Source organism: Peromyscus maniculatus, chromosome 10 (genome assembly GCF_049852395.1).
Source record: "Peromyscus maniculatus bairdii isolate BWxNUB_F1_BW_parent chromosome 10, HU_Pman_BW_mat_3.1, whole genome shotgun sequence".
NCBI lineage: Eukaryota > Metazoa > Chordata > Mammalia > Rodentia > Cricetidae > Peromyscus > Peromyscus maniculatus.
In genome coordinates, this window is record NC_134861.1 from 6,207,655 (window position 1) to 6,233,499 (window position 25,845).

A 25,845-nucleotide genomic window follows, 5' to 3' on the forward strand; every position below is an offset into this window, starting at 1 on the left:
TCTACCCTGGCATTCAGTTCTTCCTCTTAGCAAAAGCTAATTCCAGGGTCCTCACCCTAACCACCCTTGTTCTCTCATTAAAAAAAGATGCCAGATATTCTGTCATCAAACTCACAGCTTGAGAAAGTTATTCAGAATATCCAAGCCATGTCTTTGACAGTTGGTTTTATATCTGTAGAGTCAACAAATGATTCTATTAAGTGATGTCCCACAGCTTCAGATTCTTCAGGAAGAGATGACTTAGACGAAGGAGAGTCTCTCCAACCTGTGGTGCTTTGAGACTATAACCTAGTCTCTATCGAAACAGAGAGGTCCAGGGCCAGTGCCTACAAGGAGACAGGCTTTGGAAGTAGTACTTGTGGATGTTTTCCAATAAATTCCAAAAACCAAATGCTCATTTAATTTGCTTATCTGGCTTTACAAATTATGCCTCTAAACCATTCTGTTTTTTTTTTTTTTTAGATGTCACTGTACCCACAGCTGTGTGTTTTTGGTTTTGTTGTTGTTTTGTTTTTTTAAGATTTATTTAGCCAGGCGGTGGTGACACATGCCTTTAATCCCAGCACTCAGGAGGCAGAGCCAGGCAGATCTCTATGAGTTTGAGGCCAGCCTAGTCTACAGATCGAGATCCAGGACAGGCACCAAAACTATACAGAGAAACCCTGTCTCGGAAAAAAAAATTAAAAACTAAAAAAAGATTTATTTATTACTTATATAGTGTTCTGTCTGCATATATTCCTGCAGGCCAGAAGAGGGCACCAGATCTCATTACAGATGGTTGTGAGCCACCATATAGTTGCTGGGAATTGAACTCAAGACCTCTGGAAGAGTAGCTAGTGTTCTTAACCCATGAGTCATCTCTCTAGTCCACCAATCTATTTTTAAATAAAATGATGTTAAGAAATATGCTTCTACTAGGCAGTGATGGCACATGTCTTTAATCCCAGCATTCAGGAGGCAGAGGCAGACAGATCTCTGAGTTCGAGGGGCCAGCCTGGTCTACAAAGTAAGATCCAGGACAGTCAGGGCTACACAACACAGTGAAACCCTGTTTCAAAAATCAAACGAATGAAAGGAAGGAAGGAAGGGAAGGAGGGAGGGAGGGAGGGAGTAAGGGAGATGCTTCTGCTTAGAACAAGACACAGGGACCAGACAAAAAAAATTTTTGGTTCCTTGCCACTCTGGTTCCTCCCAATAATAACTTCTATCATCCTTTATTATATACTATAACATATATATATATATTAATATACTCATACTTAATGTATACCCTGTCTTTTACATGTTTTACTGAATTTCACCCTATACCCAAACAGAATGTTCCATGTAAGTTCTCCCAGCGACTTTCACCCTACAACACCTCCATTTGTTCCTAACAAATCTAAAAAAAGACCTTTTTTTTTTTTTAGATGAAGTGAATAAACTGGCTGAAAGGGAATTTCATCCCTTTCATCTGGGTCCAAATATTATTCTTTACATTTGTCCTCTACTCTCTCCTGTTCCCTTCCTTTGATGCTCTGTAGTTCCCTGCTACTTCTGCTAGCTTGTTTTGCACAGGAGTCCTGGCAATAGGACTAGTCACTGTCACCCTGAATCAACTCCGTGCCCACTTAGTCTCACTGGGTTACACTTGTCTCCCCTGCCTTGTCTCCTTCCCCTCCCTCAATGTTCCAGGGAAATCTCTCAGTTTTACTCTATAACAAAATCAACTGCTTACAGCCCTTTAACAATTCTTTTTCAAAAGTCTCTTTAGGAATACAGGACGACAATCGCTTAATCCATTCACAGCTGATCAAGTTAAACTCTCCTGCTAAGTGACCAGAGGACCTGCCTCTTCAATGGACCACCCGCCTCCAACAACTTGATTTATCACAGCCGATCAAGTTAAAACTCTCCTCTTGCTAAGTGACCAGAAGACACCCCCCACACACACTTCAATGGGCCCATAACTACCCCCTCTGACAAAGATCCTCCTCAGCAGGAAAACAGCGCTCCTTTTCTCTGTATCCTAGAGTTTGGAACGATAGTTTCCTGCTGAAAGACTACATCTCCCAGGTTCCCTTGCGGCCAGACGAGGGCACTCCGGAACTGAGAAACTACCGGAGGGAACGTATAACAGGTGAGGTAGTCATTTATACCCCTATAAAGGTCGTAGCCTCCTTCTTCATGGAGTATCCTCTCCTCTGTCTGCATGGACTGAGTCATTTTCTTATCTTATTCTCTTATGGTATGAGGCGTTCTCTCACCACCACCACCCCTCATAGCGTGGGACGTATGGCTCATCCCTCCACGTGAGTGAGATTGTGTCCCCTTGCAGTTTGTCCGCCAATAAACATGGTTCTGCCCACAGTTAGACTTGCCTCTCTCTTTCTGCCTTTTGGTCTCTTTTAAGCCACCCTCTGAAATCTACCAGTGTGTGTGTGTGTGTGTGTGTGTGTGTGTGTGTGTGTTTGTGTGTGTGTTTAGGGGATGGTGTTATAAATTTAAGACAATGGAATAGTTCTGCTTGGAAGTGTCCACTGTGCAAGTCCTCTACAAACCCAAACCCTAAGACATTCCTAGGCTTCTGTGATCCCTTGGTTGTTGATTAGTTCTGAGGATTGAACCCAGGGCCTTGGGCATGTAAGGCCAGCGCTTGTCCCACAGAACTGGGGATTGAAAACTAAATCAGTGAATGCTAATCAAATATCATTGAAACAATCCCAACTCTTTAACTTCCTCCAATAATTAGTGACAATAGCTATGGTTTTTATGATAACTTAAAATTTTAATTTAAGCCGGGCAGTGGTGGCGCATACCTTTAATCCCAGCACTCGGGAGGCAGAGCCAGGCGGATCTCTCTAAGTTTGAGGCCAGCCTGGACTACAGAGGGAGTTCCAGGAAAGGCGCAAAGCTGCACAGAGAAACCCTGTCTCAAAAAACAAAAACAAAACAAAACAAAACAAAAAAGCTAGCCACTAGGGGAGATAGTTACGTGGGTTGCCAAACAGCCTGACTTCCATCACAGACAGCAGCATGCATCTATAACACATCCCTACTACTAATTGAGAACCACACCCACCCACCCACCCCTGGCCAAAAAAAGAAAGAAAGAAAGGAAGGAAGGAAGGAAGGAAGGAAGGAAGGAAGGAAGGAAGGAAGGAAGGAAGGAAGGAAGGAAGAAAAGCTTAAGGGCTAGCTAGCCTGGAGAACTTCATGCAGCAGAAACTAGAAGGGAGACCTTGCCTCAAAATGAAGTGCACTGTGGGATTGGGCACAGTATGACTGATAACATTGTTCACATACTAAGCACATACACCTAAATAAATCGCTGCTGTGACTTCACAGACATCTTCCTAAACTTTCTATTGTATCTATTCCTGACTAGACGGTAGACACTAGGGTACTTCACAGGCACACAGTGACAAGCTGAGGAGAAGCTCAGAAGGGCCGATCCCAATCTCATGCAGGCCAGTCTGATATGTAAAACCCAGGGCTGGCCCAAGCCTCTATTTACTGGGACATCTCTCTCTTTAAGGAAAAAGAGTTAGGTGACTTATGATTCTCCTCTGTAGCTAGACTGGCGTTGAACTCATGACAATCCTCCTGCTTCAGCCTTCCACCAAATTCTGTCCATGCCCGGTGAATTTGCCTCTTGCTTCCTCGCTTTCTTTTTTCTTTCTTTCTCTTACTGCCTCCCACACACCAGGCACAGCTGTCTATCTGCATGCAACCTCAGCCTTGTGTCTGACCTGTGCCACTCTACCAGCCTCCTGCTTCATTCTGGATACTGTTTTATAACCAGAACTAATGTCTTCGGTCATAACACTGCCACGTGTCTTCTGACCATGCTGACTACTAATCTAAATGACATCTTTGCCTCCAGTTAATTACAGCACTTTTTAAATTTTTTTTCCAGCTTTAACACAAGCTGTAGGTTTCCAGTGTATTTCTCAGAATATATATATATTCTATATATATATATATATAGAGAGAGAGAGAATTAAAAATAAAAAATTAGTAAGATGAATAATATTTTCATGTGATTTAAGAGAGTGAATGAGCCAAACATGTTTGTACATGCCTATTATCCTACTTCCCCAAAGGCTGAGGCAGGAAGAGTTTGAGGCCAGCCTGGTCCACAGAGCAAGTTTCAGACTTGCCTGAGCTAGAAAGTGAGATCCTGTCTCAAAACTATTAAAGTAAAACTAACCAAATAAGTAAGATAAAAACACAGCTGGGCATGGTGGCACGTGACGTTAATGGGGGCTTGCGTACAGTTTCAGAGGGTGAGTCCATGAATGTCAAGGCAGGGAGAATAGCAGCAGGTAGACAAGCATGGTGCTGGAGAAGTAGCTGAGAGATTGACAAGCATGAGGGAGGGAGGGGGAGAGGGAGAGGGAGAGTGTAAGGATTCTGCCACTCCTCCAGCTGCCTGACCACACATGCACAATTCAGTAGTCCAGGGGACTTACATCTTACATCATCAGTGTGCACAGTGTGGTCACGCAATCTCTGCATGTATGACTAGCTCTGTAAGCCTACCTGTGCATGTGCAGGGAAATCCTTAAAAAGCCGATCACAGACTCCTCCCATCTCTCTTCTGCTCCCCCCACCCCTGCACGTGTCTTTCTCTGGCCTGGTCCACTCTCTTCTGCCCCCCCCCCCAATAAAGCTCTGATACTGGGTTTTGTCATGCCTCGTAGTGACCTTTCCTCACAGAGTAAAAGTGTGCATTTAAAACCAAAACCATGAGAGAGAGAGAGAGAGAGAGAGAGAGAGAGAGAGAGAGAGAGAGAGAGAGAGGCACTAGCACAAGCTAATTGGGAATGGTTTGGGCTTTTGAAACCTCAACACCAACCCCCAAGGGTACACCTTTTCCAGTAAGATCACATCTCCTAATCCTTCCCTAACTGTTTCGCTAACTTCAGAACAAGCATTCAAATATATGAACCTATGGAGTCATTCTCATTCAAACACCTCAGCCGGTCTCTACTACATAGAGTCCTTTTCAAAAACAAAATAAACAAACAATAATTAATACAAAGACTTCATGATGAGAAAATAATAAAAATGAATGTAAAGTAAATAATGGGATTGGTTATGCAAAGCCATACTGGATCTTAAGACAAAAGGAAAAGCCAGTAATGGTGAATTTTTCAGATTCTATTGTAAAGTTGTACAATTGCCTGTGAACATACTTAATATGGATTAATATGCAGGGAGGTGATGGAGCACACCTTTAATCCCAGCACTGGGGAGGCAGAGGTGGGTGGATCTCTGTGAGTTAGAGGTCAGCCTGGTTTATAGAGTGAGTTCCAGGACAGCTAGGACTACCCAGAGAGACCCTGTGAAACACTCCCCCCCAAATTTAATTTACTTTAAGAAATTTTTCATTTTGTTATATTTATATGTATATGTGTTTTTATCTTTGTATCTGCTGGTGGGCGATGCCCACGGAGTCTAGAAAAGGGTATCAGGTCCTCCGTGTCCGGAATTAGAAGTGGTTGTGAGTTGCCGCCTCATTTAGGTTCTGCAAACCCAACTCTGTCCTCTGCAGGAGCACCAGTCTCAACTGCTGAGTGTTCTCTCCAGCTCCTTCAAAATGTTTCCAAGTGAATTTTTAGTTAATTGTTTTGTTTTTTTTTTGGTTTTTCGAGACAGGGTTTCTCTGTGTAGCTTTGCGCCTTTCCTGGAACTCACTTGGTAGCCCAGGCTGGCCTCAAACTCACAGAGATCCGCCTGGCTCTGCCTCCCGAGTGCTTGGATTAAAGGCGTGCGCCACCACTGCCCGGCTCTAATTGTTTTTTTGTTTGTTTGTTTGGTTTTTTGTTTTGTTTTTGAGACAGGGTTTCTCTGTTTAACATTCCTGGCTGTCCTGAAACTCCATTTGTAGACCAGGCTGACCTGGAACTCACAGAAGTCAGCCTGCCTCTGCTCTAACTCCTGGAGTGCTGGGAGTAAAGGTGTGCCATACTATCTTGCTAGTTAATTAATCAGTAACTTATATGGAAACTATACTCATATATGCTGCATATGATTTCTTTCAGCCCCAAGAATAAATACTAGGGTTGGTATATGAATTTGTGTATTTTCAGTCCTACCGCTGAGAAAAACCACTATCTCAGGCAAAATGCACGCTCACTGGCTCAAAGCTATGTTTAAAAAATTATTTTTTAATTATGTGTTTGTGTGTGTGGGATGTTTGAGTGTGGGTGTGGAGGCCGGAAGCAGGGGCTCTGGCTGGAGCTGGAGTTATAAGCTGCTGTGAGCCTCCCAGCAAGGTTGCTAGGAACTGACCTCAAATCCACTAGGAAGGCAGGACATATCCTGTTTTAACACTGAGCTGCCTCTCACAGATCTTTTTTGTTTGTTTGTTTTTTGAGTCAGGGTCGCACTGTCCTGGAACTCAACTGTGTAGACCAGACTGGCCTGGAACTCACAGAGATCCCCCTGCCTCTGCTGGGGTTAAGGAGTGCACCACCAAGCCTCAGCTCTCTCCACAGATCCTAATCAGAGAAAAGGTAATTACAGTTTTCCCCAAAGCCTTCATCACCTGCCCGGCTCATTAGCTTTAGGAAACTATAGGTGTCTATTGTCTATTTGTAAATCATGTCTATGATTTGGGGAAGTTGACTTTTCTATGGATATATTTAATCCCTCCCAACGCTTTTTCCATTCTAATCTCTGCCAGACACTTTTTTTTTTTCTTCCATGACAGGGTTTCTCTGTGTAACAGTCCTGGCTGTTCTGGAACTAACGCTGTAGACCAGGCTGGCCTCGAACTCACAGAGACCCACCTGCCTCTGCCTCCCAAGTGCTAGGACTACAGGCCTGCGCCACCACGGCCCGTCCTGCCAGACACTTCTTTTTTTTTTTTTTTTTTTGGATTTTCGAGACAGGGTTTCTCTGTGTAGCTTTGCGCCTTTCCTGGAACTCACTTGGTAGCCCAGGCTGGCCTCGAACTCACAGAGATCCGCCTGCCTCTGCCTCCCGAGTGCTGGGATTAAAGGCGTGCGCCACCACCGCCCGGCTGACACTTCTTTAGGTGTTGTGATATAGTGCTGAAGAAAACAGGCGAGGATGGGAAGGGGCAGGCAACGGTAAGAGATGAAATGCGGTACTTTCAAAGCTGAAGTGGCAGAGAAATAATAACGAAGAGTAAGCAACTACTTTCCGGGTGTATCGTTTAGGTTTAGTAGCCAGTGTGATTAGAAGCATCAGGAGAACGGTGTGATTGTAGTTGTTAAAAGGTATCACGATCTGCCAGGATGGTGGCAGCTGTGCACGTCACAGAAATGGATCGGACCATGGCCCTGGTAACAGTTGGAGACAGGAACTGGGCCAAACGGTGTGTTTCTCTTTAAGAGCCGGTAGGATGGGGGCGGGGCTGAGTGTGTTTGGGGCCAGCCGAGGGCGGAGGTACCGGCTGGGAAGAGCCGCCCTCCCGAGTGCGCGCGCGCTGTGCGGGGGCGGGATCAAGACCCGTCCGCATGGCTGGCTTTGGCCCCGGATGAGGAAGTGCGGTGGGGTTGGGGGGGGGGAGGCGGACTGTAGAAGCGGCGGAGGCCGGAGCGCCCTCGGGCCTCGGCTCCAGAAGATCTGGTAGAGTTGGCGGCGGCGGGGACAGTGGGGATCCAGGCAGCCGAGGCCAAGCTGGCGGGATGAGCACGAGCCGCGGAGCAGGCCACAGGGTAAGAGGCCCGGGCGGCCCCACAGCGCCCCGGGGGTTCTCTGCGGGATGGTGCTGACTAAAGGGGGTCCGGGCCCCCAGCCTTTCGGGGGCGCTGAAGGGCACCAAAGCTGCGTCGTTAGTGACAGAAACACCCACAGACATGGAGGAGATCAGGCCCCACGTCGCTGGGAGAAAACAGCTTCTCAGAGTCCTGGCTCCAGGGAAAAGAGGCTCCCTTTCAACCTCCATCTGCAAGGGACCCCCCCCCCCCCCCCACACACACACACAACTTCTCTCCTTGGAGAGGACGACGCCCCTTGTCAGCATATGCCTTTCTTCAGCTCTGGTCCATTTGTCAGTAAAGGGAGACCCGTTTATGGTGCCAAAGGGGAATTCTTTATCCTAAGGATCTAAGGGGTAATCTCCAAACAACCCCCACTTTGGTCAACGTCTTCCAAGTGAAGGAGATTCTCAACTTCCTAAAAAGTAACAGAGGTATCTTTCTTTTCTGCAAAAAAACGAAAAGCAAAAAATACCAAAAACCAAAAACAGATTGTCTTCCCTTCATTTTTCACCTGCACCTCAAGATAAAGAGAGGAAGGCCCAGAATTTATGTTATTCCAAGTCAGCCCTTTCCCCCTCCCCCCAATCATGTCCAGCAGGGGAGCTTTGCTTTTTGTGTTTTTATTAGGCCTTTTAGTGTTCAGTGAGCTGCTCTTCCTCTTTTGGAGTGTGATATTTGCAAGTTTGTATCTCCCACTTCACATCTTTGTGACCTTGACTCATCCCCTGTCAGCTGCAGCCCATCTCTAACTGGTGCTTTCTCTCTGAATTGTCATGAGGGCTGAGGGAAGTTTTGTGAAAATGCTTAGTGAACAGTGAACTTTTGGTCAGTTGTTAGTATTGATTTGTTAAGAAAGAAAAGTCATGTCCTGCTCAAAGAAGCAGATGTTCTTGTGAATGTATCCTCCATCACAAATGTTTAACCCATTCTTTCCACCAGAAAGGCTTTTCCCACACCCCTATGATAAAGGACATCTCTGTTTTGGGATCCTACTGTACTGTACTCCCCAAGTTAAGAAAGAGAGCCTTAGTGAATAATCACAAGAAAGAAAGATTAATTTTTTTTTTTTTAAAGACAGAGTTTCTCTGTGTAATAGCCCTGGCTGTCCTGGATCTCGCTCTGTAGATCAGGCTGGCCTCGAGCTCACAGAGATCCACCTGCCTCCCTAATGCTGGATTAAAGGCCTGAGCCACCACCTGCTTTTTTTTTTTTTTTTTCCCCCTGTGGATACAGGGTTTCTCTGTGTAGCCCTGGCTGTCCTGGAACTTGCTCTGTAAGACCAGGCTGGCCTTGATCCTTTGCCTCTGCCTCCTGAGTTCTAGGATTAAATGTGTAATTAGTATTTGGAAATGAGTTAATTTTTTTTTCTCTTAATAAGGTCTCAATACAGCCCATGCTTAACTCAAACCCAGTGTGTACCGTAGTCTGACCTCCAATCCCTGACCCCTACCCCTGCTAATCCTCCTGTCTTACCCTATAGAATGCTGCTATTTCAGACAAGTACCATCATGTGCCTCGTTTTGTTTTGAGAAAAGGTCTCATGTCACCCAGGCTGGCCTCAAATTTGCTATATAGCCAAGCCTCTGATCCTCCTGCCTCCATCTCCCCAGTAAGATTTTTCTTTTTCTTTTTTTTTGAGACAGGGTTTCTCTATGTAGCCCTGGCTGTCCTGGATCTCGCTCTGTAGACCAGGCTGGCCTCTGCCTCCCAAGTGCTGGGATAAAAGGCGTGTACCACCACCTCCAGGCACCCTAGTAAGATTCTTAAGAGGGAGGAAACTTGATGCCAGAAGCCAGACTTTTTGTCCACCAAATCTATCTAGGTCTGCTTTTCCACTCCCTTCACTTGCTTTTGTGACAATTAAAAAAAAAAAACCAAAAAACAAACTTCATCTTAATACATACCGTCAGTCTCCAACCTCCAGCTGACATAAGAAAAGTAAGACTATCCTTTCCAGTCTGTAAAGTGGTGAGATGGTTTCTTTCCCTTTTCCCTTGATGGATGTATGAAAATCTTTCATTCATGGTCTCTTGTCAGTAGACATCAAGAGCATTTTCAGTTTCATCTGCTCTGTTGAAAGATGGCTCTTTTTCCCGAATGTTAATAATAAAAAAGGAAAGGGAAACAGTGCCTGATGCCTTGGAGACCCCCTGCACAGTTCATGTTTAAGAACTGGGGGTCCTGTGTCGTGTGTGCTCTTCTGGTCTTGCTTTCTGCTTGCATTGAGACCCTGTTTAGCGGTTTGTTGTTTGTCTTTAGAGACAGGGTCTTGCTGTGCAGCTCTAGCTGGCCCGATACTCACCGTTTATCCAGGTCTGTCCTCAGACTCTCAGTAGTCACTGTGCGTCAGCCAGAGGGGTCACACGTGTGAGCCAGTGCTCCTGATTTAGGGAGAGCTCATTAAAGATTCTTCTTTTTCTGTCCCTCAAGAAGAGGCCTCTTCTCCAGATTCCCTCAAGGAAGAATTGGCTACAGTGTCTGAATGATCCTGGTGGAGGGACTGGCTGCAGAATCTGAATCTTTGGGAAAGAAAGCCCTTTTCTCAAGGTGAAAGGGGTGCTGGGAACTTCTGAGGGCCTGATCGTTCTGAGTATTGTTCCTTGACACAGCATGGTGGTGCCCAATGTTCTCTTCTTTTTTGTTTCTTCCTTTTTTTTTCTTTCCTTGTTTTTTTTCTGTATAGTCCTGGAACGCCTTCTGTAGACCAGGCTGGCCTCAAACTCAGAGGTCCACCTGCCTCTGCCTCCCAAATGCTGGGATTAAAGGTGTGTGCCCCAATGAACTAAAGAGAAGGGATTACTGTGGTACATTTTCTATTCTCTTTTCTTTGTTTTTATAGTTCTCTATTCTGCTTTTTTTGTTTAAAATTTGTGTGTGTGTGTGTGTGTGTGTGTGTGTGTGTGTGTGTGTGTGTGTGTTGGGGGGAGTTGATTGATTAGGAATGTTGCCACTGTAGATTGTTTGGCATTGTAAAATATTCTAATGACACAGAGTTTTGATAATTAATTCTTTTTTTTTTTTTTTTTTTTTTTTTTTTTTTTTTGGTTTTTTCGAGACAGGGTTTCTCTGTGTAGCTTTGCGCCTTTCCTGGGACTCACTTGGTAGCCCAGGCTGGCCTCGAACTCACAGAGATCCACCTGGCTCTGCCTCCCGAGTGCTGGGATTAAAGGCGTGCGCCACCACCGCCCGGCTGATAATTAATTCTTTCCTAGTAGGTGTCTGTCATTTTTTATTTTTGGTAGGGTAGGGGCTCACACTTCCAGATTACCTGAAGGCACACTGAAGAAAAGCTTTCTGGTTTTTTGTTGTTTTTTTTTTTTTGTATGTAAAGTGTTCTTAAATTGCCTCAAATGTCCATGAGTACCTCCTGAAGGCATTAGTTTGAGCCCTGTACTCCTGTTGATATCTGAAACAAAAGAGAAGTTATCCTTTTCATAGTGGGATTTTCTTGTGATTATTTTGACTTGGTCACTTTGCATGGGGAAAACAAGCCCAGGAAAGTTCATTTAAACCGAAGACATTTCAGGCTGTGCAGCTGTGAGTGGAGTCAGAATAGGGACACTGGCCCTAGTCCAGAGATTGAACTGTTCCCTATAGAGCTTTGCATTGGAAACAGATGAGAGGTCACTTGTTATACTATCTCTTCCCCCTTTCTTTTCTTTCTTTTTTTTTTGTTTGTTTTTCCAGACAGGGTTTTTCTGTGTATCTCTGGCTGTCCTGGAACTTACTCTGTAGACCAGGCTGGCCTTGAATTCAAGAGATTCACCTGCCTCTACCTCCCAAATGCTGGGATTAAAGGTGTGTGCTACTACCACCCAGCCTTAAATTTTATTTTATGTATATATGAGTGTTTTGCTTGCACACCTGGTACCTGTAGAGGCCAGAGGCATCACATTCCCAGAGCCAGAATTACAGACCATTGTGAGCTGCCATGTGGGTGCTGGAATCAAACCCAGATCCTCTGGAAGATTGCTCCTAACCGCTGAACCATCTCTCCAACCTGCTAAGCAGTCATTCTTAAGTGAATGGGTTAATTTTTGCTCAAACCTTAAACTAGATAATGACCTGGTATTCTTCCCTAGTAGCTTGGTTATAAGTCATTGAGAAGGCTTGTAAATAAATCGCTGTCTGTATTTTATAAACATGTTACTTGTTCTTTCTTTCTTTTTCTTTTCTTTTTTTTTTTTTTTTTTTTTGAAAGAGAGAGTTTCTTTGTAGCTCTGGCTGTCCTGGAACTGGCTCTGTAGACTAAACTAGCTTGTTCTTTGCTTTTTGCTACACATTTATTAAGGAATTTTTTTTAATGGTTTTTCAAATTTATTAGGGATTTAATCTAAGAACTTTGATAGTTGAGACAGAGGGCTGACAGTGAGAAATAATGATAAAATAAAAGGCTAATCCTTGCTAGTTATGTATTTAGCAGCTTTTTTGTATTTAGATCTGGGAGACTGATAAAAGCCATGTAATGTAACTCATACTATTTGTTTTTTGTTTGTTTGTTGGCTCATTTTTTGTGTTGCTGGTGCTCAGACCCAGGGTCTTATACCTTCCAAACAAATGCTTTCCATCGAAATACAGTTAAGATACAGTAATCACTAATGTACAACAGACAAATGGGTTATTGTTGAGCACATCTCCCAGGCAACACTGTTAATCTGTGGTTCATCAGTGGGGCTGTAAGGCGGGTCCTCATGTAACCCAGGCTGACCTGGAACTTGTATGTAATGGAGTGTCTGTCATCCTAACCTCCTGAGCAGCCTGCCTTTCCTTGCCTTTCCCCCTTTGGTTTGTCAGAGTTTTTCTGTGTAACAGCCCTGCTGTTCTGAACTTGCTTTAGATCAGGCTGGCCTAAGACTGCCTCTTCATCTCGAGTGCTACCACTCCTGGCCTTGTACAGATACATAAACGTGTGCAGAATGCTCATACACACAAAATAAAAATAAAATACATAGAACAGCTGAGCTGTTAAATACTCCACCTCAAATATCAGTTAAGATGTAATTCATCAAGATACAATTCATCTGGACTAGAGATGGTCCTCAATGGTAGAGCAACCTAGCCTAGCATTTCTGAAGCCCTGGGCTTGATCTTAAGCACCACAGAAACAAAAAACAAGTAAAAAGCCATGTAAACACATGTAGAAACTAACATAGCTTGCTTGTTTAAACTCTACAAGTCTATGCACTTTATAGTACAGCCATTACTGTGATCAATTTTAGAACTTTATTTTTGGTGGCTTTTATTTTGTTTTGCTTTGAGACTGGGTCTGTCAAAATATTCCTGGCTGTGCTGGAACTCCCTATGTAGACCAGACTATCCTGGAACTCAGGGAGATCCGCCTGCCTCTGCCTCCTGAGTGCTAGGACTAAAGATGTACTCTACCACATTTGGTTCAGAACTTTTAAAAAAAGATTTTGTGTGCTTGAGTGTTTTGCCTGCAGTGTCCACAGGCACCAGAAGACAACATTGGATCCTGGGTCCCCGGAACTAGATTTAACGGAAATCAGCCACTATGTAGATGGATGGCTGAGAACCAAACCTGGGTCCTTTGCAAGAGCAGCTGAAACACTGAGCCATCTCTCCAGCCCTAATTTTAGAACTTTTTCTTTTATTTGCTTACTTGTTGATTTATAATGGAGACCAACCAAGTCTCACTGTGTACCCCTGCATAGGTTGGAACTCTCTGTGTAGACCACACTGGCCTCAAAATCTTCCATTTGTCTCTGTATGTGTGTGGTTCCCTTTGAAGGTTGTTGGGTCCTTTGGAGGTGGTTGTGATCTACCATATGGGTGCTGGGAACTGAACTCGGGTTCTTTATAAGATTAGTAAGTGCTCTTAACCACTGAGCCATCTGTCCAGTCCCCAAACAATTTCATTATTCCAGAATGAAACTAAGTATTCCCTGTCACTTTGTGATGGCCCAATTCTTTTTTTTTAATAAAATTTATTTATTTATTATGTATACAATGTTCTGTCTGCACATATCCCTGCAGGCCAGAAGAGGGCACCAGATCTCATTACAGATGGTTGTAAGCCACCATGTGGTTGCTGGGAATTGAACTCAGGACCTTTGGAAGAGCAAGCAGTGCTCTTAACCTCTGAGCCATCTCTCCAGCCCCAATGGCCCATTCTTATCCCTAAGTAACTACTAATATCCACTTTATAGATTTGCCTGTGCTTGAAATGTCATAGAAATAAGGCCTTAAAATTCGTGGTTTCTCTAACAGGATTCTTACACTTAGCATAGTAATTTCAAAGTCTGTCTATTTTGTGATCTCTTGGTACTTTGTTCCTTTTTATGGCTTAATATTTCTTTGAATAACTAGACAAATATTTTGTTCATCCACTTATCACTGATCATTTGTATTTGTTTATATTTTTTGTCCACTGTGAATAGTTCTGCTAAGAATGTTTGTCCTGTGTTTTGTAGACATGTTTTTCTATGCGTATACCCAAGAGTGGACTTTTTGAATCATAATGGTAACAGTGATCAAAGGAACAGTTTGTTGGTTGTTTTTGTTTTTTGTGTTGTTGTGTTTTTAATCTTCTGTGCTAAGGATGGGGGGACCCCCCCATTTTTTTTATTTGTGTGTATGTGTGTGTCTGTGCACATGCATGTGGTAGCCTCAGAGGCCAGAAGAGGAATTGGATCCCCTGGAGCTGGAGTTACAAGAGGTTATGGTGTGCTCGATGTGGTTGCTGGGAACCTGACAATGGCCCTGTGCAGGAGCAGTGCTCACTCTGAACTCTGGAGCCATGTTTTCATCCTCTGACCCAGGCCAGCACTTTCACTGAGCTACAGTCCCAGTCCAAGGAGACAGAATTGAGTTTTCCTCAGCAGAGAAACTTCAAGGAAGGGTGACATCATCAAGGAAATGACACCTAGGAAGAGAGTTGTGGGTTAGCTTTTGAGAACACCCACATCTCCCTGGTGGGCAGGGCAGAAAGAGGTCTTGAACACAAGGTAGCAGCGACCCAAGAAGCCTGTGTGCACCCGTAAGTTTGTTTTCTTTGGTGGAGAGTGGCTGTGTATCCCGGGTTCGTGAACTCACGGCCCTGCTTGCTCAGGTGCTGCAGTTGCAGGTGTGTTCTTCCCACAGGGAGATGCACTTACTCTTCACATGTCTTGATTTACGCTATTGTGTATGGATGGTGTATGTGACTGTGGGCCTGTGTTCACCACAGTGGTATGTAGAGGCCAGAGGACAACTTGGGGGGTGGGTCTCCTTTACCTTGTGAGTTTCAGGGATTGTGTTCAGGTCAGCGGGCTTGAAAGGCAAGCAGTTTAACTGCTGAGCCATCTTGGTGACCCATTCTTACACTGTTCTTTCCTGTACTTACTCCACTAGTGTGCATTGTGATAACTAGGAAGAGGAATCCAAACCAAGGTAAAATTGAATATTTCCTACTTCCCTTTGGCATCAGCTAGCAATTCCAGTTTATTTCTGCTAACTCCCATATACATAGACAAATGACCTAAAATCTGAAGTGCCTTCAGAAATATCCAGTAGCTAGAGAAAGGAAGATTCTAACTCTGAAAGGGATAAATTAGCCCCCACACTGTTTTTTAAAGATATTTATTGATTTTTAGTTGTTTGTATTTCTATTTTATGTGTGTATGTATATGCTGAGTGTATGTACGTGTACCGTCTGTATGCAGGTGACTGTAGAGGCTGGAAGACAGTGGCAGGCTCCTGGAACTAGAGTTAGATGTGGCTGTGAGCCACCACATGGGTCCTCTGCAAGAGCGGCCATTGCTCCAGCCCCATAGCATTGTTTCTAGATGGAGAATCTATGGGTTTTGCCATGTTTCTTCTGTATATAGTAGTGTAATAGTGGATCTCTCCTGGGTAATTTAGGGATTTTCTCTTTCTTTCTCTCTTTTTTCTATGTTTTTTGAAACCAGGTCTCCCTGAGTGACCCAGGCTGGTCTTGAATCCTAGGTTCTCCTAGCTTCAGCCTCCTAAATGCTAGGATTACTACTGTGAGATTAATGACTTGAACAATATTTATTTATTTATTTATTTATTTTATTTATTTATATATTGGTTTTTCGAGACAGGGTTTCTCTGTGTAGTTTTGGTGCCTGTCCTGGATCTCATTCTGTAGACCAGGCTGGCCTCAAACTCACAGAGATGCACCTGCCTCCCTAATGCTGGATTAAAGGCCTGAGCCAACACCTGCTTTTTTTTTTTTTTCCTGTGGATACAGGGTTTCTCTGTGTAGCCCTGGCTGTCCTGAAACTTGCTTTGTAGACCAGGCTGGCCTTGATCCTTTGCCTCTGCCTCCTGAGTTCTATTATTAAATGTGTAATTAGTATTTGGAAACGAGTTAATTTTTTTTTCTCTTAATAAGGTCTCAATACAGCCCATGCTTAACTCAAACCCAGTGTGTACCGTAGTCTGACCTCCAATCCCTGACTCCTACCCCTGCTAATCCTCCTGTCTTACCCTATAGAATGCTGCTATTTCAGACAAGTACCATCATGTGCCTCGTTTTGTTTTGAGAAAAGGTCTCATGTCACCCAGGCTGGCCTCAAATTTGCTATATAGCCAAGCCTCTGATCCTCCTGCCTCCATCTCCCCAGTAAGATTTTTCTTTTTCTTTTTTTTTGAGGCAGAGTTTCTCTATGTAGCCCTGGCTGTCCTGGAGCTCACTCTGTAGACTAGGCTGGCCTCGAACTCACAGAGATCCACCTGGTTCTGCCTCCCAAGTGCTGTGATCAAAGGCGTGCGCCACCATTATCCAGCTACTTTTATTTATTTTTATTTTGTGTGTATTGCTGTTTTGCCTGCATGTATGTCTGTGTGAGGGTGTTGGATTCTGGAGTTAAAGATACTTTTGAGCTGACATGTGGGTGCTGAGAATTGAACCTGGGTCCTCTGGAAGAGTAGTCAGTGTTCTTAACAGTTGAGAGCCATCTCTCTAGCCCTGATTTAGGCAGCATTTATTTGTTTGTTTGTTTGTTATTTTTTATTTATTTGTTTTTCAAGACAGGGTTTCTCTGTTTAGTCCTTGATGTCCTGGAACTTACTTTGTAGACCAGGCTGGCCTTGAACTCAGAGATCTACCTACCTCCAGCTCCCGAGTGCCGGGATTAAAGACGTGCGCCACCACTGCCCTGCTTTGTTTTTTGTTTTTTGTTGTTGTTGCTTTTTTTTTTTTTTAACTTGTGAGTACTCTTGTCTGTCTAGAGGGCATCAGATCTCATTATAGATGATTGTGAGCCACCATATGGTATCTGGGAATTGAACTCAGGACCTCTGGAAGAGCAGCCAGTGATCTTAACCTCTGAGCCATTTCTCCAGCCTCTTATTCATTTTTTTAAAGTTAATATATATGTATGTGTCCTTGCATTAGTTTATGTGCACCACAAGCATTCAGGTGCCCTCAGAGGCCAGAGGGTGTCAGATCCCCTGGAGCTGCAGTTACAGCTGGTTGTGAGCTAACTGATGTAGGTGCTGGAATCTAGATCCTCTGTAAGAACAGTAAGCGCTCATAACCAGAGTCTTATCTCTCCAGCCTTCAAATTAGGTAATTTTGGTTTTGAGACAAGGTTTCAATATGCAGCTCTGACTGGCCTAGAACATGCTATATAGACCTGGCTGATCTCAAACTCAACATACAGAGTTCTGCCTTCCTCTGCTTCCCAAGTGTTGATACCAAAGATGTGTGCCACCTCCCATCTAAAAGCAAATATTTCCTAAATCTTGTTTACTTCAGTGTTTAATTTTTATGTGTATAAGTGTTTGGCCTGTTCTGTCTTGTACCACATATGTGCAGTGTCCATGGAATCCAGAAGAGAGTGTTGTGTCTCCTGGGAGTGGTGTTCTGGATGATAGTAAGCCACCTTGTGAGTGGTGGGAACTGAATCCAGATCCTCTGGAAGAGGCAGCTAGTGCTCTTAACCACTGAGCCATGGCTCCAGTCCCTGGCCCAAGAATTTTAGAAAACCCTTTTTTGTTTTTGTTTTGTTTTGTTTTTAGGAATTAGCATGTATCCAGTACACCTTTTAATCCGAGCATTTGGGAGGCAGAGGTAGGTGGATCTCTGAGTTTGAGGCCAGCCTGGTCTACAGAGCTAGTTCCAGGACAGCCAGGAATATACAGAGAAACTCTATCAAAAAACAAAACAACAAACAAACAAACAAAAACTAACAAATAAAAAAAGAACTAGCATGTGGCATCGTGTGCGTTCTCTGTGCTCTCACTCTCTGCCCCAGCTCCTCCCCCACAAATGTCCTAAGGCTTCATGCATGCTAGGCAAGCACTCTACTACTGAGCTATATTTTCATCCCTGTACTACTGCAAAATACTTAGGTGACTATTTCAGCAAATAGCCTGTTTCTAGCAGTCAGTACAAGACATTTAACCACCAGCACAGTGGCAGTCCTCCTCTGAGAGTCCTCCTTTCCTTAGTATATCATATTAGGCTTGTCATTTTCTACCTCCTCGGCTGTGGTGTTAAGATCTATAACGGGAAGGTGATACTGGCACTGCTTAGCTCACGGGACTCTTCTGTGAATTAAATAGGTGGTTGCTATAAAAACTCTTGGAGAATCTCAACAAGTTGAATAAAAGTCAAAAAGGATTCTGCTAAAGGAGTTGGGTTAGTTAGGAACTTGTCTTGTCTGGATGGATCTCAAGTATGTAACGGAATGAAATTGCATTTTCCAGTATCTTCCTTCAAAGAAGAAAGGTAAATTTATTAAAATTTCCAATATCCTTCATATATTGGAACATATATTCATTCACCAAAATTTTATTGATAGCTAGGACCTGAGTTTGATCCCTGGAACCCATATAAAAATGCCAGGTGTTAGCTGGGTGGTGGTGCCCCATGCCTTTAATTCCAGCAATCCGAAGCAGAGATGTAAGGAGTCTGTCTCTGTCCTGCCAGCCAGCTCCCAAATAATGACATGGAGACTTATTAATTATGAAAGCTTGGCCTTGGCTAAGGATTGTTTTTAACTAGCTCTTATGACTGAAATTAGCCCATTCCTATTAATCTATGTTCTGTCATGCACTGCCCATCCTGCTTCCTCCAAGTCTCTTGCCTTTTCTCTCACAAGCCTAGATTCCTCCTCTTCCTTTCTTTCTCTGCCCAGAAGTCCTGCCAATACCTCCAGCCTATCTATTGGCCAATAGTTAACCTTTTATTATACCAATCACAGTAATACACCTTCATACAGACTATGACTCATGTCATCTGCAACTTTTAACCACTTAGCCGTTTTGCTAGCACCTCCCCCTCCCCCCATATTCTTGAGATAGGAACTCAATCTTAGCCCAGGATAGCCTCGAACTCAGTCTGTAGTTGAGGCTGTTCTTGAACTTGAGTTAATCCTTCTGTCTCAACCTTCTGAATAATAGAATCACAGGTATGAGCCCCAACACTCGGTGGTAACAGTTAATTTTGGTGGTGTTAGGGCTTGAACTCGGGTTTTCTATACCCTGAGTAAATAAGTGCTCTACCACTAAGCTCTGTTATGTGCTTCACATTTAAACAATATTCACAAGGCAGTATTTTAATTAAGGTCAATGACATACCTATTGAAGATTCGTCTTTTTCCACCATTTCAATAGACATTTTGGTATTTGAGAATGCTGACATTTGAAGTTGAATCTGTTTTCCATTTTTGTTTGTTTGTTTGTTTTATTTTTTGAGACAGAGTTTCTCTGTGTAACAGCTCTGGCTGTCCTGAAACTCATTTTGTAGACCAGGTCCATCCGCCTGCCTCTGCCTCCCGAATGCTGGGATTAAATGCCTGCACCACCACCACCACCACCCGGCTGTTTTCTATATTTTACCCCAAGTGAACTGAAACAGTTCTTTTCCCTGTCAAGGTTTTAAACGTGTATCCCTTCCTTTGATTTGTGTCAGGGTAAACCATTGATGTAAGAGACTTGACTCCTAATCTCCGTCTGCCCTAATGCTGTTGTCATCTGGAGTAGAGACTCAGCCAGTTCCACCTGATTCCTCCATGACTGCTGTGGTACAGGAGTTATACTCTGAACTCTCAGTCAGTGTCTCCAAAGAGCTCAATGCTGAGAAGGAGCCAAGTATGATTCCAGATAGAAAACCTGGAGCCTCAAGCTCTTCTAGAAGTCAGAGTAGGGCATCACCCCTGGAGCTGCAGAGGACCCATGCAGAAGGCTGTTGTGAAGAAACCTTTGAGACCTTGGATTATGGGGGCAAGACTGGGTGGTGTGGACTAGTGGACCCCACAGCAAGAGGGCCTGTGGCTTTTGAGCTCTTGGATAGGGAAGAGAGAACCAAGAGCATGGAGCCAAAGGTCTTCAGAGATCAAGAAGACCAGGCCGAAGTTTTCCGAGACCCCTGTGAGGGAGCAAAGGAAGACCCATGCCAACATTCCACAGCTACTAAAGAAAAGATCTGCCCCAGTCAGGTAAGAAATGAGTCTTGATGCAGATCCGTTCAATGTGAGTGACGACACTGCAGATGATAAATCGCAGATTCTGACAGGTAGCCTGTGACTTAGTTTGAAACATTTTAAAAATAATTGTTTTTTATGTGTATAAGTGTTTTGTCTGTTCTGTCTTGGATCACATATGTGCATTGTCCATGGAATCCAGAAGAGGGTGTTGTGTCTCCTGGGAGTGGTGTTCTGGATGATAGTAAGCCACCTTGTGAGTGGTGGGAACTGAATCTAGGACCTCTGGAAGAGGCAGCTAGTGCTCTTAACCACTGAGCCATGGCTCCAGTCCCTGGCCCAAGAAAGCACTACTGTGCTTTCACTATTGCATGGATTATTGAGTCTCTAAAAATAATGTATTTCTTTTTTAAGTTTATTTTTATTTTATGTGTATTGGTGTTTTGCCTGCATGTATGTCTGTGTGAGGGTGTCAGATCTTGGAGTTACAGACAGTTATTAACCACCATGTGGGTGCTGGAAATTGAATCCGGCTCCTCAGGAAAAGCAGTCAGTGCTCTTAACTGCTGAGCCATCTCTCCAGCCCCTCAAAATAATGTATTTCTACATATGATGTTAGATAATTATGTGCCAGGGCTGGGGAGATGGTTTAATTGGTAAAGTTCAGATCCTCTGCACCCCCCATAAAAAAAAGCCAGGCACATCAGCATCTCAGTAGCAGAGAGAGCAGATCCTTGGAATTTGTTGGCTAGCCATCTGAGCCAAATCTATGAGCTCCGGGTTCAGTGGAGACCCTGCTCAAAAAGCAAGGTTGCAATAGGTAGTGATGGTGGGTGGCACATGCCTTTAATCTCAGTACTCGGTGGAGGCGGGCAGAGGAAAGTGGAACTCTGTGAGTTTGAGGTGGTCTACAGAGTGAGTTCCAGGACAGCCAATGCTACACAGAGAAACCCAATCTTTTTTTTTTTTTTTTTTTTTTTTGGTTTTTTTCGAGACAGGGTTTCTCTGTGTAGCTTTGCGCCTTTCCTGGAACTCACTTGGTAGCCCAGGCTGGCCTCGAACTCACAGAGATCCGCCTGGCTCTGCCTCCCGAGTGCTGGGATTAAAGGCGTGCACCACCACCGCCCGGCTGAGAAACCCAATCTTTAAAAAAAAAAAAAAAAAGCAAAAATCTTGGCCTGGCTGTGGTGGTGCATGACTGTAATCGCAGCACTCAGGAGGCAGAGGCAGGTAGATCTCTTGAGTCAAAGCTAGTCTGTTCTACATAGTGAGTTCCATGATACCAAATGTCACACAGTGATACCCTGTGTCAAAAACAAACCAAACAAAAAGACCATTGGGGAAAAAAAAAAAATGAAGGTGGAGATAGAAGACACCTGATAGCAACCTCTAGCCTCTGTATATGCAGGCATGGGTAAACACTCATACATGTACACACAACACCAACACATATAACACACATACACACAGAAAGATTTAGTGCTTGGGACACTTGAGACATGAGGATTGTTTGAAAACAATTGAAACATGAGAATTGAGACATGAGGATTGAGTTGAAAACCAGCCTGGATTACACAGTGAGTTTGAGGCCAGCCTGGAGTACAGGAGGAAAAATGAGAAGTAGTAAGTGCCTATGATTCCAGCACTCTGGAGGGTAGTAGTGGTTCCCAGTTATTCTCAGGTCACAAATCCTGTGCCAGTCTGAACACTGCAGCCCTCTCAGACAAAGAGACATGCCATTTACACAGCATTCAGGTTTCCAGAACGAGATGTCCACAAAATACTAACCCTTACTGGACTGGCAGGCTACCACATAGACAGCTGTAGCTAGGCTTGGTGGTAGTCCTGTTGTTTGGGAGGGTGAGGAAGGAAGATTGCCATTTGTTCAAAACCACCCTGGACTACATAATGGATATCAGGTCAGACAGCTATAAAGCAAGATCCTAACTTGAAGAAAGAAAAAAAACAAAAATCAAACAAACCAGACAAAATAAGAGAACAAATTTTCAACATATAATTTATAAATACCTTGTCTTATACAAAGAGAATCTTTGTTTTTGTTATGTTTTGTTTTTTTGAGACAGGGTCTCTATGTAGTCCTGGATGTTCTGGAACTTGCTATGTAGGCCAGGCTGGCCTCAAACTCACAGAGATCGGTCTGCCTCTGCCTCCCAAGTGCTAGGGTTAAAGGTGCGCCACCACACATAGAGAATTTTTGAATTGAGGAATTAAGAAACAAAACTCAACTGAGAGTCATAGTGCATACCTTTAATCCTAGCACTCATTTAAGAAGTTAACAATTTAGGGCTGGAGAGATGGCTCAGAGGTTAAGAGCACCGACTGCTCTTCCAGAGGTCTTGAGTTCAATTCCCAGCATCCACATGGTGGCTCACAACCATCTGTAATGAGATCTGGCACCTTCTTCTGTATAAATAATAAATAAATCTTTTTTTTTTTTTAAAGAGGTTAACAATTTAAATACTTTAATCATGAGAAATCTTTCAATCACGTAGAAGGTACATTCATCATCATGGGTTTAGTTTACTAGGCGTGATGATACAGGCCTGTAATCTGAGCATCATAGAGGTAAGGGAATAATGATCCAGGAGTTCAAGATGAGCTTCAGGTATAGAGCAAAGCCAGGCTAGCCTGGGCTAGGTGGCAGCCTATCTTAGAAGCAACCTGAGAACATAAATTAGAAATACTTAAATGTAAACTAACAAATAATTCTTTCTTGCTTTAGAGTTGTGTCAAGAAGTGTAAAATCTTGAACTAGTAATTTTGGTTCTTTGTTGAGGAATACTTTATTTTGGAAAAGAAAGAACTTTTTTTTACTGACTTTTATTTTTTTAATTACACATCATATTCATTAATTACACTCATGATATTAATTACATTTGTGGTATTCACTGATTACATTCACAGTATTCATTCAGTAACTATATTTATGATATTTATTATCTTAATTATATTGATTTATTACGTTCATGATATTATGTCCTGATACTATCTATTGTCTGTTTGTGGGGCTTTTCTATCACATAAAACAGAGATTCTGTACTTAGGAAATCACTGCTCTATTTTCCTGTTTTCTCCATCTTGAGAGAAGGTCTAATTTTTCTGTCTCTATATATTTGTATATTCTTTATATTTCATGTAATACAATTCTATAGTATTTATCCTTTTTTTCAAATGTAAAAACATTTTATGTACAAATGTACAACTTCAGGAGAACTAATACACAGGTAGCCTGAACAAAAAAACAGATTATAATTCAAAAGTCCAGGGTTATTTGAAACTGGAAAATACTTTCTCTTTAGAAAATAGTAAAAATGATAACACTTTCCAGTTAGCTCTTTTAAGCCAAATAATAGCTGAATTATACATATAAATATTGATTAGATTCTGGGATACAGAACAAACCTATCTTCTTCTGTTCAGAGAGCTATGTTTTACTTAAGTTGTGTAAGTGAGATTCTATTCATCTTCCCCTTCACTGTTTGATTTACAGCAGACATTTTTTTATAGGCTAATCCATAATCTAAAAAGATTTTAGCCTCCTCTCCTGAAAGTATGGCCAGCATTTTCTTTCATCAACCTGAAATAGTAAAACTTCTTATCCTAATAGTGAAATGTTTTACTAAAGCTTACCCAGTGATTGGGTAAAACCAAAACTTATTATAAGCCACAGTTATCCTAGGGTCCCCCCTGCTAAGTAGCCTCCCTGGTTCTGTGGGTTGTAGTCTGATTGTCCTTTGCTTTATATCTAGGATCCACTTAAGAGTGAGTACATGCCATGTGTGTCCTATGACTAACAAATAATTCTTTCTTGCTTTAGAGTTGTGTCAAAATGTGTAAAATTTTGAACTAGTAATTTTGGTTTTTTGTTGAGGAATGCTTTATTTTGGAAAAGAAAGAACTTTAAATTTTTTATTTTGTTTTGTTTTGTCTTTTGAGACCGGGTTTCTCTGTGTTACAGCCCTGGCTGTCCTGGAACTCAATCTGTATGTAGTCCAGGCTGGCTTCGAGCTCACAGATCTGCTTGCTTCTGCCCCCCAAGTGCTGTGATTAAAGGTGTGCACCACCACCACCACCATCACCACCTGCTTTAAATTATTTTTTTGAGATTATAATTTGCCGGGTGGCATTGGCGAATACCTTTAATTCCAGCACTCAGGAGGCAGAGCCAGGTGGATCTCTGTAAGTTCGAGGCCAGCCTGGTCTGCAGAGTGAGATCCAGGACAGGCCCCAAAACGACACAGAGAAACCCTGTCTCAAAAAAACAAAAACAAACAAACAAAAAAAGAGATTATAATCTAACTCCATTTCTCCCTCCTTTTTCCTCCCTCTAAACTCTCCCATATACTTCTCTCCCTTGTCCTCCAAATTCATGGTGTTAATTGTTACTGCGTGCATATATGTATATACATTTATGTTTTTTTTAAAGATTTATTTATTTATTATGTATATAGAAGAGGGTACCAGATCTCATTACAGATGGTTGTGAGCCACCATGTGGGTGCTGGGAATTGAACTCAGGACCTCTGAAAGAGCAGTTGGTACTCTTAACCTCTAAGCCATCTCTCCAGCCCCTACATTTATGTTTTGAAATATAACCTTCTAAGTCTGTATGATGTTACTTGTTATGTGTGTTTTCAGGGTTGTTCATCTGACAGGACAACCAGTGGTGTGTCTTCCGTGAGGAAGACCACCTTTCATGCTCCCAGTTTTCCTCAGTTGCCTTGTATTTTTGGGTAGTGGATAAGGAAAAGTCCCTAAGGCCTAAACTCTACACACAATTTTTTTTAAGATTTATTTTTTAATTTATGTGTATGAATATTTTACTTAGGTGTATGTATGTGCACCATGTGTGTGCCTGGTACCAGTGGAGGGCAGAAGATGCCTTCAGATCTTGGAACTGGAGTTACTGATAGTTGTGAGCCACCATTTGGGTGCTGGAAGCCAAACCCAGGTTCTCTGCAAGAGCAACAAGTGCTCTTGACCACTATTTATATCCAATATATAGTTATCTGTCCAGCACCATGAGATTTCTTTTTCTTCTTTTCGCTTTTTTTAATTTTTCAATTTATTATTTATTTATTTATTTATTTATTTATTTATTTATGGCTTTTTGAGACAAGGTTTCTCTGTGTAACCCTGGCTGTCCTGGAACTCACTCTGTAGACCAGGCTGGCTCAATCAAACTCAGAGATCCTCCTGCCTCTGCCTCCTGAGTACTGTGATTAAAGGCATTTGCCACTACCACCCAGGCTATAAAAGGATTTCTTGTTGGAAAATAAATCAAACTTCAGTGACTTAAACGTGAAAACTCTTGGCAGCTGAAGAGATGTTTCTGTCAGTAAATGCTTGCTCGCTATGCAGGCCTGAGGAACTGAGTTGACCCCAGCACCCAAGTAAGAAGCCAGAAGTGCTGGCACATTTGTGATCAGAGGGTCTCTGGGACTCTCGCTGACCAGCCTAACCTATCCTTACCACCGAGAGACTCCTTCTCAAGAAACAAGGTGAGGGCTGGTCGAGCCGACCCTGAAGGTGCAAGTGTGTATGTAATGTGCAAGCCAGAAGGCCTGAGTTTGATCCCTAGAGCCCATGGAAAGATAGGAGAGAACCAGCTCCACAAAATTGACCTCCACATGTGCACAGAGGCACATTCTCTCCCCCATCATACACACAATCATAATAAAGGAGAGAATGTTGAGGGGCAGCACCAAAGG

At 43.1% G+C, this 25,845-nt stretch overlaps 1 protein-coding gene across 2 annotated transcripts in view; it reads left to right on the forward strand.

The window, feature by feature from the left end:
* Positions 1 to 7,391: 7,391 nt before the first annotated feature.
* The window catches only part of Prr14l (proline rich 14 like), a 76,337-nt gene continuing 57,883 nt past the window's right edge, over positions 7,392 to 25,845 (forward strand). For both annotated transcript variants that reach the window (XM_076545785.1, XM_076545786.1), the window contains exons 1-2: positions 7,392 to 7,673; positions 19,603 to 20,128. In XM_076545785.1, coding sequence (XP_076401900.1) covers positions 19,652 to 20,128 — 477 coding nt within the window. In that variant the 5' untranslated portion in view covers positions 7,392 to 7,673; positions 19,603 to 19,651. The remainder of the gene's footprint in view (positions 7,674 to 19,602; positions 20,129 to 25,845) is intronic.